The sequence below is a fragment of the Falco rusticolus genome, chromosome 9, assembly GCF_015220075.1.
Source record: "Falco rusticolus isolate bFalRus1 chromosome 9, bFalRus1.pri, whole genome shotgun sequence".
Taxonomy (NCBI): domain Eukaryota; kingdom Metazoa; phylum Chordata; class Aves; order Falconiformes; family Falconidae; genus Falco; species Falco rusticolus.
Window position 1 is genome coordinate 52,716,114 of NC_051195.1, and position 16,645 is coordinate 52,732,758.

Here is a 16,645-nt window from a genome sequence, read left to right on the forward strand (position 1 = left end):
TCTTGATCACTATCTTAATGATTACACTACTACAAGGACTTCATGATTACAATCTAATAATTATACTAAGTTTTAATGTACAACCTTAGTATGTGTACAATCTAAGGTTATGCATTAACCCTCTGGCATCACTGGTGTCAAGGGGGTGGGTTTGACAGTTACCAAAGCTTCACGCCTTGTCAAGTGCGGGAGCGGGAGGCAATCCTGCCTTACTGGACTGATGGACAATGGTGCAACAATGGCTCCTCAGCTGTCACATGGGAAAGGGGAGCATGCTGGCCCTGTGGCACACTCGCTCCTGGATGTAATTTATGTGCATTCATTAATAAACAATCGCTTTATTCTTTCAAGTACTGTCCCTATGACAGAGCTTCCACAAAGGTGACACTGTAAACATACTGACAAAGAAACCTGCCTCCCTGAAATGTCCCTGATAAATCCAGCCAGAAACCCCCTTGATGGGGAGCAGTCAGCAGGACAAGGAAAACTTTGATGGGTTCAGGGCAAAGAAACTGCGATAGCAAACTGACCTAGGAAAACAGTGAGTGAGTAACAACGATTCTAGGAACTGGTGTCATACACCCACTTATGTATCCACACCAAAACGTTGTAAAAAGTAACTTGCTACCCACCCAAAATGAGCTTCTCTGCCAGAGCTTCCTTGCATGAGAGGTCTTCTGGACAGACCAGACCTGCCCCAGGGATGCATGGCTGGCTCCAGACTCTGCTATGTGGATCACCTTTGAAGTGAGACTTTTCCGGACTCCATTACCCTCAGTCCTAGGAGCAGTTTGGCGAGTGTCGTACTGGTAACACCTCACATAATATATTTATAGGCATACACACAGGTAAAGGTTTAAAAATATATAGTTGTTTCACTCAGTGGAATTCTGTAATATCTTATATGTATATATTTGCTAAGGACATCTAATATACCAACCTGCCTCTGTGTTCCCTGGTTCACGTCTAATTACTTTGCAGGCTGGAGGGCAGGGTGGTAAGTAATACCTGTGTGTCTAAGTGACAAGGCCTGCACATAAAGATTTTTGTGTATGCAGGATTAGGAGAGCAGATTACTGTTAGCAAAGAGGAGAGGAAAGGTGCAAACTACCTCAGAGTTAGATTAATGGAAAGAGTAATAAAAGGATACCGGGACAACCTAGAGGCTGTAGTTAAAAGATATGATTTGATAATCAGAAATTTAGATCCAGACTGGGGGGACTCTGATGTAATGTTAAGCATGCTGGCAGAAACAGAGAGACAACTGGTCATCCAGGTAGCACTGACCCAGGTGCAAGTCCCATGTCAATGCCGACACCCTGGAAGGTGGGGTGGATGTGCATTTTCCCTTGGTCAAACCAAACTGGGACTCAAACCATAGCACAGAGTATAAACTTCTAAAGAAATACCAGGAATGGGTATGATATGGATTGGCTAATGTGGTTCCTAGATCAGTAAATTATGCAACCCTATATGAGGTTAAACAAAAGCCAGAGGAAACACCTGAGTTTTTGGACCAACTTAGGGCAGCAATGAGAAAATACACCACTATGGATCCCTCATCTGATGAGGGGAAACAGCAATTAATATCACTATTTTTGGAACAGTCTACCTCGATATCCAAAAGAAGTTTCAGAAAGTGAAAGAACTGGATGTCAGGAATTTGGAAAGGTTGCTTGAGGAGTCCTGGAAGGTATTTTGGAACTGGGATGAGGTAGAACATAAAAAGATGGGGCATACTATAGCTGTAGTAATGCAGCATGGGAACAACCCACCTGTGAAAAGAAGCAATTGGCAAAATTTGTCCAGAGGCCCTCTTAGGAAGGACCAGTGTGCCTACTGTAAGGAACTGGGCCATTGGAAAAGAGACTGTCAGAAATCAGGAAATTCAAGGCTCATAACTGAAGCTGATACTGAATGATGGGAAACTGGGGAATCTACCCTAGTGGATCCACTGGTTAAAATAAAGCTAGGCACAGAATAAGGAAGTGGAATTTTTAGTTGATACTGGTGCTTCATATTCTGTGTTGAATCAAAAGGTAGGAACATGAGGGAAATAGTGCTGTCAACACTGTGGGAGCAGCTGGTGAGGTTGTAAAGGCTCATTTTCTAAAACAGTTAGAATATAAATTGGGAAAGCAAGTGGGAATACATGACTTTTGTATTTGCCCAAGTCCCCAAAATCACTATTGGGCCAAGATTTTTTGGGACAATTGGATGCCAAAATAAAGTTTCATAATGGACAAATAATATGTGAAGTAAAAGAAGATTGGTCAAAATTAGGAGTTTGGCATTAATAACTAATGTAAAGCAAATAGGAATCCCCACTCAAGTGATGGATCAGGTGTTTCCAGGGGTTTGGACCACTGGGCTACCAGGAAGGTCCAAATGAGCAGAACCCATTAAGGTGAGGCTCAAGTCTGGTGCAACTCCAGTAAGAGTAAAACAATACTCATTGAAATTGTGAGGTAGACAAGGAATAAGAGAAATAATTGAAATTTTATACAGAATGGGTTATTAAAAGAACGTGAATCAGAATATAATACACCAATCCTACCCATCAAAAAACCCAATGGGAAAGGGTATAGACTGGTGAAAGATTTGAGAACAATAAATCAAATTGTGGAAGACGCACACCCAGTGGTACCAAATCCTTATGCTCTATTAACAAAATTAAAATCTGCGTGGAAATGTTTTTTAGTGTTGGATCTCAAAGATGCCTTCTTCTGCCTCCCATTGGCTGAGAGAGTAGTCAAAAGCTATTTGCTTTTGGATGGAAAAATCCAGATTTGGGAAGAAAGTCCCAGTCAACCTGGACAGCGTTACCCCAAGGTTTTAAAAGCAGTCCAATGATTTTTGGAAAACAATTAGCTAAAGAATTAGAAGAATGGAGTCCTCCCTCTCAAAACGGGACTTTATTACAATATGTGGATGATCTCTTAATTGCTATCCCTACTAAAGACAACTGTTGCCAATGGATGGTAAGCCTACTTAATTTCCTGAGATTAAATGGATATTGAGTACCCCAGCAAAGGGCTCAAGTAAGTTACACAAGTCTGCGTTATCTGGGATATGAGGTATCTGAAGGATGAGAACTGATGAGAGAATGGAAAGAAGCTATTTGTCAAACACCTGAGTCCACCACAGTAAAGGAGTTACGAACCTTTTTGCGTATGACCGGGTGGTGCCATTTGTGGATATATAATTACGGCCTATTGGTTAAGCCATTATACCAGATATTAAAAGGAAACTCAACTTTGTTAGAACAGTCTAAACGCAAAAAAGCTTTTCAGCAATTGAAGCAGGAATTAATGAAGGCCCCTGTTTTGAGTCTCCCAGATGTAACCAAGCCATTTCTTCTGTTCTCCTATGAAAAGCAAGGAGTAGCTCTGGGAGTTCTGGCCCGGGACATGCCATATAAATGTGCAGTTGCACACTTCTCCAAACAGTTGGATGAAGTAGCTAAAGGATGTCCAGGCTGCCTGAGGGCAGTAGCAGCAGTAACCCTGAACATTCAGGAAGCCCAAAAGTTTACACTGGAGCAAAGAATGACTGTATTTGTGTCCCACGTGGTAACTGCTGTTTTAGAACAAAAAGGGTAACCATTGGTTATCCCCCTCCCATTTTATGAGATGGCAGCCAGTCTGGTAGACCTTGGTGATGTCACCATAACAACCACTAACTTTGTCAATCCAGCTTCTTTCCTCAGTGGCAATGTGGCTGAACCTGTAGAGCATGACTGTCTACAAACAATAGAGGAGGTACATTCCAGCTGCCCAGATCTAAAGGATCAACCTATCAAGGATGCTGAGAATGCATATGTTGATGGAAACGGTTACGTGCAGCAGGGACAACGAAAAGCTGGATATGTGGTAACTACTTACCAGAAGGTAATCAAAGCCTGCCCGTTACCTGCCAGAACATTGGCCCAGAAGGCAGAACTGATGGCATTAACAAGGCCTTAACATTGGCCAAGGGTAAAAGAATAAACATATGGACAGACTCAAGTATGCCTTTGGCGTGGTGTGTGCTCATGGAGCTATCTGGAAGAAACGAGGGCTCTTACTGGCCCAAGGGAAAGGAGTAAAATATGCTACCAAAATTCTGAAGTTATTGGAAGCAGTGAATGAACCAGAGGAAGTGACTGTCATCCACTGTAGGAGCCATCAAAAGGGAAACACCTTTGCAGATAAAGTGTCAAAATGAGCAGCAGAACAGATGGTAACAAATGCCATTGATCCCTGAAGTTAAGGTAAAAAAACTTGTGCATGAAGTAACACCAGAATACTCCAAGGAAGATCAAAAAATGATACAAGACTTAGACACGAGTAGGAAAGAGAGGTGGTTCTACACTCTTGATGGGAAGATCATGAATCCCGAGCACTCAACTCTGTTAATTATTAAAGAAGACCATGAAGCAACCCACTGGAGAGTAGAACCCCTCTGTAAATACTTGACTGGGAAGTTGGTGTGCCAAAATTTGTACACAAAAATAAACCAGATAACCAAACAACGTGATGTATGTTTAAAGAATAATCCTAACATTACTATAAAGCTCCAGCTGGGAAATAGAGGAAAGGGAAAACTGCCAGGTTAGCACTGGCAGATAGATTTTTCAGAACTCCCAAGAAAAGAGGGGTATCATTACTTACTGGTACTCACAGACACCTTTTCTGGAAGGCCTGAGGCCTTCCCACGTAGAACCAGGCTAGAGAAGTTACTAAGAAGTTATTGAATGACATAATCCTACAGTTTGGGGCCCCAGATGTAATCTCATTAGATAGGTGACCCAACTCCTGTGACAAAATAATGTAGCAAGTGAGCAAGGCCTTAGGCATAGATTGGCAGTTACATACTCCCTATTGACCACAGGCTAGTGGTCAGGTAGAAAAAAAAAAAGAATAATTTAATTAAACAACAGCTAGCAAAAATCTGTCAAGAAGCAAGCCTCTATTGGTATCAAGCCCTCCCAGTTGCTGTTCTCAGGGTTTGAACTAAGCCTCAAGCAAAAGAAGGGTTAAGCTGTTTTGAATTGCTTTGAAATTCCCAAGAGCTTTTCTCCAAAATATCCCTTCCAGAGATACTGATATTCAGGTCCTGGACCGAACACCATACTCGAGGTTGTTTTACAGCAGGGCAGCAAAGTTTTGTAAAACAAATGAGGCTGAGAGACTGCCCAGACACATTCTCCTCCATGTTCTCCCACACCCATGTGGCAGCACCTTCAGAAAACACTTTTCTATTTGTTCCCAATAGTTCTATAAACATCTCTAACAAAATTTCACCAATGTCCTCCCCCCTGAAGCAGCGTGCTGCTGTTATCACAGATGGCAATGCAAAGATGTTCAAAGGAAATGGTCAGAAACACTTGGAAGCTAAAGGTCACAATAAGCAGGAAAAGAAAATACTTTACCATGTACATGAAACTGTTGGAAACTTTTTGCCAGCACAAAGTGGAAATTTCCAGCTACCTGCAGGAGACAGTAATCTTTTGTTAAAAGGCCTGAATCTACATAAATAAAGCAGTCATACCAGACATTGGATTTTCAAATTTTTGTTTGTATAAGATAGACAATAAGCAACTTATTTTCATGGGTGACAATACCAGCAAACATTGTCCTAAAAGAGGTATGAATTTCCCCTCTTCCTAACAGGCAGTCATGTGGAAAGCCATCATCATGTACCGATGTTGACAATAACCGTTCTATGCAGAGTATTTTAGTGGACATAAAAATGGGAAGAAGGAGGAATTAAGTCTACTGGGAGGGAAGTAACTGCTGCTGTATGAAATACAAAAAGGTATCACAGAAAAGGAGGGAGAAAGTAAATGAGAGGGTAAGCCAGCAGGGTAAGAAAACCCTTAATGCAATAAACAACAGTGGTCCTATGTATGCATCCATGAAAACAAGCTGCGTTCAAAAATAAAGTACTAAACTTACCACAAACACCCCACAAAAAAAACCACCAACCCCCCCCAAATCCCCCAAAAGACAAAGGTAATTAATATTTTAACCTTGAATATAAACAGGATATGGGTATTAGATGTCAGTCCTCTCTGACACTTACTAGCAACCATACACACCCTCCTCGAAGATTTCAATGCGTCAGGCTCACATGCTACAATACACCTTTGAATGTCTGTGCAAACCTATCGCTTATGTTAACTGCGGACCTAATGAAAACGGAGATGTGCAAAGTTGTCCAAGGGCCTAACAGCGGCCCCCAGAAATTTCCCTAGTGACACCCACCCCTGGACCCTTGCTACCCACAGCATTCCCCTTTGAATCTTTCCTGCTCATCACACTTTGTGACAAAGGGTCCTGTAATGGTTCAGCACCCATGATGATGCTCAACACATGATGTCTGGCTTCATGAGCAAAAGGGTGGGGTGTGTTTGTTTTGGGGTTGTTTTTTCCCCCCCCCCACAAATAAAGAATGTGGTCGCTAGGAATAGTACCCAAAGATGTAAAAAACCCTCCAGATTTTGAAATAAAAAAGTAAAATAAAAAAAAATTAGCCTGAGCCTGACTGCTAGAATGTACTTGGGTACATAACCTGCATGTCCAAGTGTTTTGTGCTCGGTAACCTGCCAAATGACAGGGTAGTAACATAGTCATCTGGTGTATCTTGTACTACATTTTCATACACCAGTTGCAAAAAACATCTCTTTGAGCATCTTCAACCTTGACAATCAACTCCAATAGTCTTGCTTCCACTGGTTTTCTAAAGAAGGGAACATTTCGCTCCCTCCAGCACCTCTGCTGAAAAGTTGTTGGTTACTGTTATCTCCTCCAGCACCCACTGGTGGTCTCCGTTTTGAGACTAGAAGGGCAGGTGGGACCACCTAAACCTCAAAGAAGCTGCCTATCCCCCTCGAGAAACACTGGTAAAAAGACTCACTAGATAGATGGTAGAAAAAGCTAGGCTTCTCCAGCCAGCACGCTTCCTACCAGCCCACCCCATTAAACAGAGGATTAGCCCCAGCCCACTGCTTTTCCTGACCCTCCTACTGAACCCCTTTACCAGCAGAAGTACCTTGCTGAGCCCAGGGGTTTTTACAGTCCTGAGAACACCTAAAGCTGGAAAAAAATAAAGAGCAGAATGCCACGACTGTGCCTTCTGCCACTCATCACCACCATGCAACAGGCTCACGGCAAAACCCATCTCTCAACTTGTTGACCTCCAGGAAACCTTACACTTGGCAGCCCTCGTTCTTCTGCTCTTGCATTTCCTAGATAAATCCTTCCCTCTTGCACTGCTCTATGCTATCCGGGTTCCCAAAGGTCCAGCCTCGTCGCCTGTATGCTTCTCTGACATCGTCACAAGTATCGCAGCACCTGCAAGAGCACAGTCATCATCTTATCATCTTTACAGCAATAAAGAGACACTCCAGCTCAGGACTCCGATCCCCGGTGGATTTCATTTCAACAAATCAACAAAGCAAACATCAGGGACTGGACACTGAAAGGTGGTCTAACGCTCCTGAAGGAGCTTGAGCTTCCCGACGTACTTTTTGAGATTTTGGCAGGAGGACGCAAGCTGCTTTAATGCAGCGCTTAAGTCTGAAGAGGACTTTAGCCATCCATTCAGACAGCCAAGTCAATCCTCGGCAAAGAAATTTGCTGCAGAAACGACATCAGTCTCCCACAGTTCTGAGCAGCTTGGAACTTGCCCACGTGAACAAAGCATCTGCCTGTGTCTGTTCCTCCCTTCCTCTGTTTTAAGGGCAAGACTGCCGACATTGCCGTTAACCCTGCCTCCAAACTTTCTTCCTTGCTCTTCTACCTCTGGACAACATCTTCGCTCACCACAAAAAAAAAACAACAATTGTCTGTCTTGGTTCCGTGTTGCGCTGGACAAGACAAAAAGTTGAAGGCCGGAATCATGAATCCCTCAAGATGGAAACTTCTCTGGGGAAGGACGCAACTTGACAGATGGCCGCGACTGAGAGACGGGACGCAGCTTGATGCAAGCAAGCGTCACTTCAATTAGCCTAACAGCATTATTATATACACATAAGCAATTGTTACATCTTATTCCGATTAGTTATAGAATACGCAAGTTTTTGGACCATGTGGCAACTCGCGCGAAGATCTCACACTAGCTATTTAGCAATTCAGCAACAATTCAACAATGTCTGCAGTTCTTGCACCACCTCCTCGAGCAAACTGACAAACCGACCACCTTATTTCTCGGATAGTCTCAACTTGGCATTTAGTCCCCGTTTCTATACCCTTCAGTAATTTCTCATGTCCCTTATCACCAGGGCTTGAGGCCCACAAGCTCAAGCACCTTCCTTTCAACTAACCGATTGTTACTTGTGGTCCTGCTTCCCAGGCCCCCTCCTGCAACAGATGTGACAAACTAAGTTACCACACGGAGCTAATAATAGCGAAGGATAGTCCAGAACCTGCAGACTATCACGAATCCATTCTTACACAAATTTGCAGGTAGAAGGAATGAGAAACACCAGATGACACCCGTCGTTTGTGTGAGTGATAGGCGTCTGGTCTTTGCTCCCATAAGGATGCAAAGCCTGCAGCAGAAGCGAGAAGGCAAAGCCATAACCGGGTTTTGTTCCGAGACAGCTCGCAGAACGGTGAAATAGTTTGCACAGCTCCCCTCTGGACACCAAGCAATCCCAGAAAAGGTTCCGTTTGCTAAGATACAATCTTTGCGCTACTGCCCTTGAACAGGCACGCAGACAAAACAGACAACCTAACTCTGCACGCTCTGAACAAATCGTGAGTGCAGCACAGGCATACTAAAACACAACAGCTCTCCCCATTCTACGAACAGGTGCCCAGGAGGATTTCACTGCACGGACTTTCACAGACATTTTGGAAAAGAAAAAAAACCAAACCCAACACATATGCCACATTAGCTGTACCGATTCAAGCACTAAGAAGATGGAAAGGTTACCGAATGTCCTCCGCCTCTGCCCCGTAACAGCTTTCACAGCAATCGGCATCCAAAGCATTTGGATCAAACGCCTTTTCTTCTTCTTTCCCCAGTTCTAACACAACAGAGGACTCAAGGTGACGAGGCACGTCTAGAAACACTATCCTGTACTTCCGCTCTACACCCAGTAACTGTTCTACACGTGAATGAAATGATCTTGTGTCAGAATCTGCACATCCTGCACCCGAAGCTCACCTGAAAGAACGCATAGAGCCTGTTGAGCTGCAAAGTAAGATCAAGAAGCAGAGCAGCACTTGCCAACTGAAGAACACCCTCGACAGAAAGAGCCAGCCACCCGAAAGCCTTGCTGGGGCGCCGGTCAGATGTTACTTGCACAAAGGCTTTGTTAAGACTTTGTCTAAAGCAGACCCAAACAGCAAGTTGCAACTGATACCGGACCTGTTACACAAACACCACTTCAAATAGCAGACAACAGCGCGTAACGCGTAATCCCGTCCCAAGATACACAGGGAACACAGTTATACATTGCTGCGGAGCTAGATCAGCGTGGGAATCTCCCAAGCGGAAAACTGACACTCAGTCCTCCAGAAAAACGGTGCTGACAACGCACACACATGAACCACTGGCTTGCTAGAATCTCCAAGGAATTTCTGTCTTTGTCACGACTTTACAATTCTGCCAGTGCCTGTGCCGCCTGTGTGTTGAATGCACAGCCACAGTACAGCTGGGGCACAAACCCGCGGAGTTTTATGTTCTTAAGTGCAGAAGGCTGCAGAGGGACTCGTAAAAGAGGAGATGAGAGCTGGTGACAGCTGAAACCCGCCAAAGGGCAAGACATGCCTCCAGAAAACTCAAACAGGACCTCTGTTTTTCCAAAAACCAAAACAAATACCAAAAGGTCCGCAAGCTTTGGAGCTCGGAATAAGCGAGCCAAGGAACTGCACGTCTAAAATTTTCAAGACCACGGGTTCCTATTAGGAGAGGCCCCTGAAAACCAGGCCATTTCACTCACGAATCCTGAAGGACAGGACCAAGTCTGCTGGATTACAAAAGCCCTCTAAGGCTCACTGTCTAGGCACCGCCGCACTACCCTCTTACGAGCCTCAAAAAGGTGGCTTCTTGGATAACTAAGGCCGGGGTAGGTGATAACGCAGATACTGCTGAGGGGACAAAAATGTTATCGGGACCCTCTTTGTTGAGATTGGGAGGCAGACCAGCTGGACAGAAGCGAGTATTAAAGACATCTGTATTAGCCACGGGGGGGGAAGATTTAAATTAGAAAGTATGAAATATGCATAAAATCAATCATTAACCTCGCTTCTTTCATCAAATACTTTATGGTAGTCATGATCAAGCAAATACGAACTTTTAGGAAAGTATACCCATTCTTAAACCACTGTACCAGACTCACTTTCTACAGCTTCCAACATTCAAACAAGTTGAAAGTACGCTTAAGAATTCAACCAGTATGGGTTTTGATCCTGTAATTACACTAAAAGATAGTGTCAGGAAGAATGCAGCTTAATAATTCCTACGCTTTGTCAAAGCCATGATTCCTGCCATTTGAAGAACACCACCTGTACAACACACGGCGTCTTTCAAGATACAGCAACTAGTAACAGCTTTCCGAATGTAATCGGTAGCTGCCCCGTCGAGTTGTCTCCGAGAGCACCCAGAGGTACCGCACACAGCTTAGATACCATAAAGAAACCGCAGTACGTAAAACCCCACATGCAAAGTTTCATGCTGTTACCATGGTCCTCCACTTGCATGCAGATATGACACACGACGCTGGAAAACTCGGCCCGTGTTAAAAGGAAGGAAACGGTAAATGACAATAATAAAAAATTTAAACATTCAACCCTCTATCGCCATCCAATGGGAATTAATGAGATGACATCCCGGCACAGAACGCCGCCTACCACAGAAATCATTAAGCTATTACCTATTTTAGTGCAACTATGATCAGGAAAAGCCTCCACATACTACTCCATAACACTTAAGGTCAATGGTAAAGAAAATGTATTTTTAACTAAGAAATTTAAAGCGCCGAAGCAGCTAAGTGGCAGAACCAGGCCTTGTCCCTAGCGTAGCCCTCGTCCAAGGGTGGTTTAAAACCCAGTCCAGTTGATCAGTGGGAGAACAGAGAAACAACAGATGACCAATTTGTGCACACAGGCACTCTCAGAAACGCCAGTGTTTTTAGAAAATTTAGTAAACGAATTGCTTGTTCAAAGACGAAGCGCGCTTGAAGGAGCATGTGAGTTAAAGCAGGCAGAAAGAAGATCACGACTCGAGGAGGAGCTAGGAACTGAGAAGATGCATCACCTGGGACAGAGTCAGGCGATGGATCTGCAGCACCGACAGGACCAAAGGAAACGCCTACAAACTTCAGACGTTGACTAATGGTTTGACACGTGTATATAAGCTGTGCTGTATCCCTTGGTTCTCTGCCACTCACTGGGGTGGTGGCCCAGCTCTGACTTGTGACTCAAGCAAGCCCAGCTGGTACCTACGACGGTGTAAATTTTTCCTTTAACAGACAATACTGCTACAGTTGCACCTCAAATAACTGACCGAACAGCAAGTGTTACTAACAGAAACTGAGAATCCTAGAGTTTCACCAAGACGGGTGGACACTTCCAATCTAAACATGCCACACTGGTGATGGAAATCAAACCAGCCACCGCCCTTTTCCAGACGGCAGAAGAAATCGCTTGTTGCGGGCAGTGGAACTTGATTGCTTTCAAAATGCCTCTCCTGGATGAGACTGTTTGCTCCCTGCAAGTTTCTCTTCCTCTCTGTTGATAATGTAAGGAGCGAGAACAACCGGTTCAGACCGAGTAATCCCAGCGGGGGCTGGCAACACAAGTAAGGAGGAGGCCTACATGTGGCAACAGAGAATTAGATACAGAAAAGCGGGGTTTGGACCCCAGACATCACATTCGTAACGCCACAGCCTCCGAATACAGAAAGGCTGCTAAGTGGCACAACAGCAAGAACTCCATCACCACATTCCCATGACAACAGGAGAAGCTCTCGTACCTACCCACTGTTCAGCTCTTGGCTTAGTTTAGCCTTTCAGCTTCAAGAACAGAAAAGTTAAATCCGAGTTACAACAAATCAGCAAACTTAGTTCATGCCAATACACGGCACTACACTATCTCCCAGAACAGATAATAAGGAGCTCACGTTTTAGAAAGACAAAGTCGGGACAGCATTACCATTCCATTGCAACACTACCAGAATCGTTCCTGGTTTGTATTCAAGTAAAACAATTAAGTCATAACATGTAAAAAATGCAGACGAGAGGTTTATGTAGCAGAGGACCACTTACTCCAACTTGTAACTAAATACATTTCAGTCGATACATCAGTTATCAGGTATGCATTAACACACACAAAGTAAACGCAGTAAGATGATAGTTTAGGCTTAAGGGTCAGGTCCAGTGGAGCCTTCCCTGGAGAGAGGCTCTTTCCTCGAACCAGCTCGTCCCACCTGTCAGCCTCCTAGGCTTTAAAGATGCAACCCGAGTCAAGTTTTGCCAGAACAGCTGCTTGATTCCTAGTAGGAAAAGCCTAGCCACTCAGCAGCTTTGCTCCTGAAATGCATCAACGAGTCCCTCTCTCAGTTTCAGAGGGACCAGGCAAAGACTTGCCTCGCAAAAGTACCGAGCATTATACACACACACGAGCTTGTCTGATCTGCCAGGGTAATAGATTTGTGTCCTATCAACTCTTCAAGAGTTTGTGGTGTTTAAAACACTGTGAATTCAGCCGTCCCTTGTTCCCATGAATCTCACAGCAGGCATACGGCGATGGAAAGACTAAGAGAACATGCATCCAACAATGGCAGAATAGCATCTTACCGTGTCTCTCTGCTTCTGGAGTCACACGATTGGCAGCTTTATCCAAGCGTTGTTTAATCGGCTTGTGCTCTACGTCCAGCTGCTGCTCGCCTGCTACGTCCATGGCATCGATGCTCAAATCTGAAAGCAGCGAGCAAGGAAAGCGGTCTATGAACACGCAAGTGTTACGGCCTGCGGCAAGCTGAGGAAGTGCAAAGACAGAACCTTTCAGCCAGCAGGGTAAAAACGTGCCAAACCGGGAGAGCGTGTACTGCTAGGGCCAAGTGACCTACAGGGAATAAAACGCACGATGCAGCAGGCTAGATGGCCCTCTCGGGTACAGGGTTTGGTGTCCCAGAAGGACCGTTTCCCACTTCCAAGAAAGCGCTACCCTGAAAGGTAGACGCGCTTAGGGCAAAAAGCCAAAAGCAAACCCCTCAAAGCCCAGAACCATTTTCAGGAACACAGGAGTTAAGACTAAAATTGGTTGAAAGCTGCCTCCTACCTCTTCCCCCGCCACCTTTCCCCCTTCAACATCAACACATTTCCTGCTGATCCCTTTTCACAAAAAAAGATTGAGGCCTGTGCTGTCAGCTCGGTATCGAAGCACCACGATGCGCTCGCCGGCTACACGCTCTCTTAGAAGGCCGACAGCTTCTCCGCACACAACGGCCGAGGCTTCCAGTCTCTCTGGCCTTCCCACGCCCTGTTAAACGTGAGGAAGGCAAAGACCGATAACAACTCGGGGGGTCAGGAGGAAGTCAAGATGCACTACATCTAGAGCGCAGCGCATTACCACAACAGAACAAGAGGCAGGAACGATCGGTAGACAGGCAGATAACGTGCACGGCAGTAATACCCAGTCAGACTTGCAGGACTTCCAGTCACTTCATCCCACAAAACTGTTTTGAATTTAGTTAAAAGGTAATCAGATTCTTAACGCTCATTCTGCTTTTATAACTTCTGGAGAAAGGCTAACCCATGGCATCGGCATTACTGTCACAATTCAAGTACAAAAACCACGGCAAAGCTGTGCCTTGCCAAGTGACTTCCAAAGCAGGCTCTGGAGCCTTTCAACAAGGCAGTCAAATCTGGAGTCCCAAGGGAACTCTGTGCCAGCTCTGTCAGTACGGCCGAGCTCTCTGACAAAGTACACCGCCATGCAGAAAGGTAAAGTGGGTTTATACCTCAGGCTCGTTTACAATCCAGAAAAATAACACTGCCCGACTGGGCGCGCTGGTTTAAGCGCCCAGCAGGCCTGGCTGCGTAACCACGAGCGACCACCAATTCCTCCCAGTCTGCTGCCCAAGCAGCAGCGCAGCACTCTGAAGCAGCGGGCACACTCGAGGACCTCGCGGGCCCTCGGCAGCTACAGACGTTATCCCTCCACAGTCAGCAGTCCGACTCACAAGCACAAGGCATATGTGGAAAAGTAACATCTAGACTGACCTCCAGTTTAGCTCCCCTTGACTTGTCAGCGTACGGTTCCGGACGAACCTAGGTACAAAGAAAAAACAAGAGCCCCGTTTCACTCGGAAGCAAATCAAAAGGCCTCTCCCCTTCGGCTGCTCTGGCCCAGGAGCTTGCCTGTGTCAAGACACAGGATCAGCGAGACACCTCCCAGCCCTCCCCGGTAGCTAAGCGCTTGCCGTTTTGTAATGCTTTTTAGAGAAATCAGCATCGGGGGCGACGGGTGGGGATCCCACCGCCGGCTTCCTTTTCTTTCTCTCGCCTGCAGACGGCGGGAAGAGGCGCCTGAGCCACCCCCCTGCGACAGCGTTACAGCAGGCCCAAGGCAGCCTCTGCGGCCCGCGGGGGCCGGCAGCCCCAGCCCGCTGCCACGGCCACGGCCAGCGGCTGGGGGAAAGACGAAGCCCCGCGCAGAGCTGCTGCGGCGGCTGCCCGGGCAGCCCGGAGGCGGCGGGGGGGTGCGCCGAGAAAAAAAAAAAAAGCAGCACCGCGAGGAGCCCGCTGACCACCGTCGCTGCCGGGGAGTCGAGAACCGCCGGCAGCCCCGCCGGTCCCGGGCCGCCCCAGCCGCCACCAGGCGCTCCCCGCCGCGCCGAGCGCCGGCCCGCCACGCCCCCCCCGGCCGGCCGCTGCCCCCCGGCGAGGCCCGGGCCCGGGCTCGCCCGCGGCCCCCGGCCGCCCTCAGCCCGCCCGCTCACCCAGCGCGCCGCCGCACGTCCCGGCCCGAAAGTCTTCCAGGCTCCCGGGGAAGGCCCCGCACCGCCACAGCCGCTCCAGGGCGCCGCGTGGCCGGGAATAAACCCACCTTCCTACGCCCACGGCCGCCGGCCCCGCCCACGCCCACCGGCCCCCGGCCCCGGCCCCGGCCCCGGCCCCGGCCCGGCCCCGGCCCCGGCCCGCCGCGCAGCGCGGCCGGAACCGGCCGAGGAGGGTCTGGGGCTCCCGCTCTGCGCCGGGGCGCGAAGGGGCTCGGTGCCACCGCGGGCTCCTCCGAGCCGGCCCCCGGGCCTCTGCGGGGGCCGCCCGCGGGGTGCGGGCTGCGCCGAGAGCGGCTACCGGGCGCGGGGGGAGAGGCAGGCGTAGGAAAGACCCCGCTCCCTTGGCCCACCTGCACCCCTTCGTTCTGGTAACACCTCGCTTTCCCGTCACAGGGAACGGCTATGAAGTCAAGAGGTTAAATCGTGCAACAGCTCGAGATGGCTTACTTGTGCAAGGAAAAAAAATGTGCACGAGCTTTTCCTAAGCCACATATATTTGCACCACTGCTTCTTCCTACTCAAAAAAAGTGCAGTCCCGCAAAATCTCTTCTATTTGAAAAGAGGACAATTTGACATTGCTGTTACTAACAGATGCTTCCAAATGCAAACAGAGCAAATGCACCCCCTCTTTCCCACAGCAAAATAGAACGTGTCTCTGGGGTGGGCACAAGACGGGAACCCTGTGATGCTGCAGCCTTTCTGCTGCAGGAGAAGAAGGTTCGGAGGCTGCTCCAGCTTCTGAGCTTCCACAACAGCAGCTTTGGGCTGCTAGTACAACAGCCCAACATTCCTGTGGAAGCTGAGTAAGCTCGGTTTTGCTTAGCTAACGACTACAGAGTCGTTCTTCTGAAGCAAGCAGTGGAGTCATAGTGTACTGCCCGTGTGGGTTAGTGTCCATAACCAAGGGGAAAAGCATGTCTGACATCCTGCTCTTGTGTCTGAGCTCCAGCAACTAGCAAACTAGTTGTCCGAAATAAAAGTTGACTAATTATTTGCTAAGTGTATATAAGCTGTGCTGTATCCCTTGGGTCTCTGCCACTCCCTGGGGTGGTGGCCCAGCTCTGAGTTGTGACTAAAGCAAGCCCAGTGGTACCCGCATCTGTGTAAATTTCTCCTTTAACAACAGCAATCGCTGGGGCTTATATGTAGGACCCCACCATCCACCACCACCCCCGGTGCATGTTTTCCCCCCACTGTTGTCTCTCCCGCGGTAATGGGGTGGAGGCACGGACAGAAAGAAGCACCCGACTGTTAAAGCCATCAGATGCAAAGGATTTAACGGCTCGAGCCACGCGGGTGCTTTGTGGTACGGAGGCAGCGCGTAATGGTGGCTGGGCTGCGACTGGGCAAAGGGCAGAGCGAAGCGGACCCTGCAGCCGCAGCGAGCAGCTCCCGTGGCCGGGCGGTGTGAACTGGGCCGAGATCCCGGCCCGTGCTCAGCACCGGGTCGGTGGGGCGCTGCAGCCACCTGGCGGCCAGTTGTCAGTACTGCAGCAGCCTGGTTGGTGGAGCGCTGGTCACAGGGCCGTGATCACCAGGTTGCAGGCTCGTGCTCCATTCTTCTGATGCTTTCCAGTCTTTCTCTTGCCTGCTTCCTTATTTCTAGTGTTTTGGAATAAGTTCAGGGAGCTCTGTCTGCAACTGGTGG

At 47.6% G+C, this 16,645-nt stretch overlaps 1 protein-coding gene across 2 annotated transcripts in view; it reads right to left on the reverse strand.

The window, feature by feature from the left end:
- Positions 1-15,060, reverse strand: part of GARNL3 (GTPase activating Rap/RanGAP domain like 3) — a 74,961-nt gene extending 59,901 nt beyond the window's left edge. Inside the window, exons 1-4 of one of the 2 annotated variants that reach the window (XM_037399038.1) lie at positions 14,938-15,060; positions 14,219-14,266; positions 12,791-12,910; positions 5,414-5,471 (exon numbers count right to left, since the gene is read on the reverse strand). In XM_037399038.1, coding sequence (XP_037254935.1) covers positions 5,414-5,471; positions 12,791-12,893 — 161 coding nt within the window. In that variant the 5' untranslated portion in view covers positions 12,894-12,910; positions 14,219-14,266; positions 14,938-15,060. Of the gene's footprint in view, positions 1-5,413; positions 5,472-12,790; positions 12,911-14,218; positions 14,267-14,937 lie in introns of those variants that run through there. The other variant, XM_037399043.1, reaches the window with a different exon arrangement.
- Between the last annotated feature and the right edge of the window lie 1,585 nt (positions 15,061-16,645).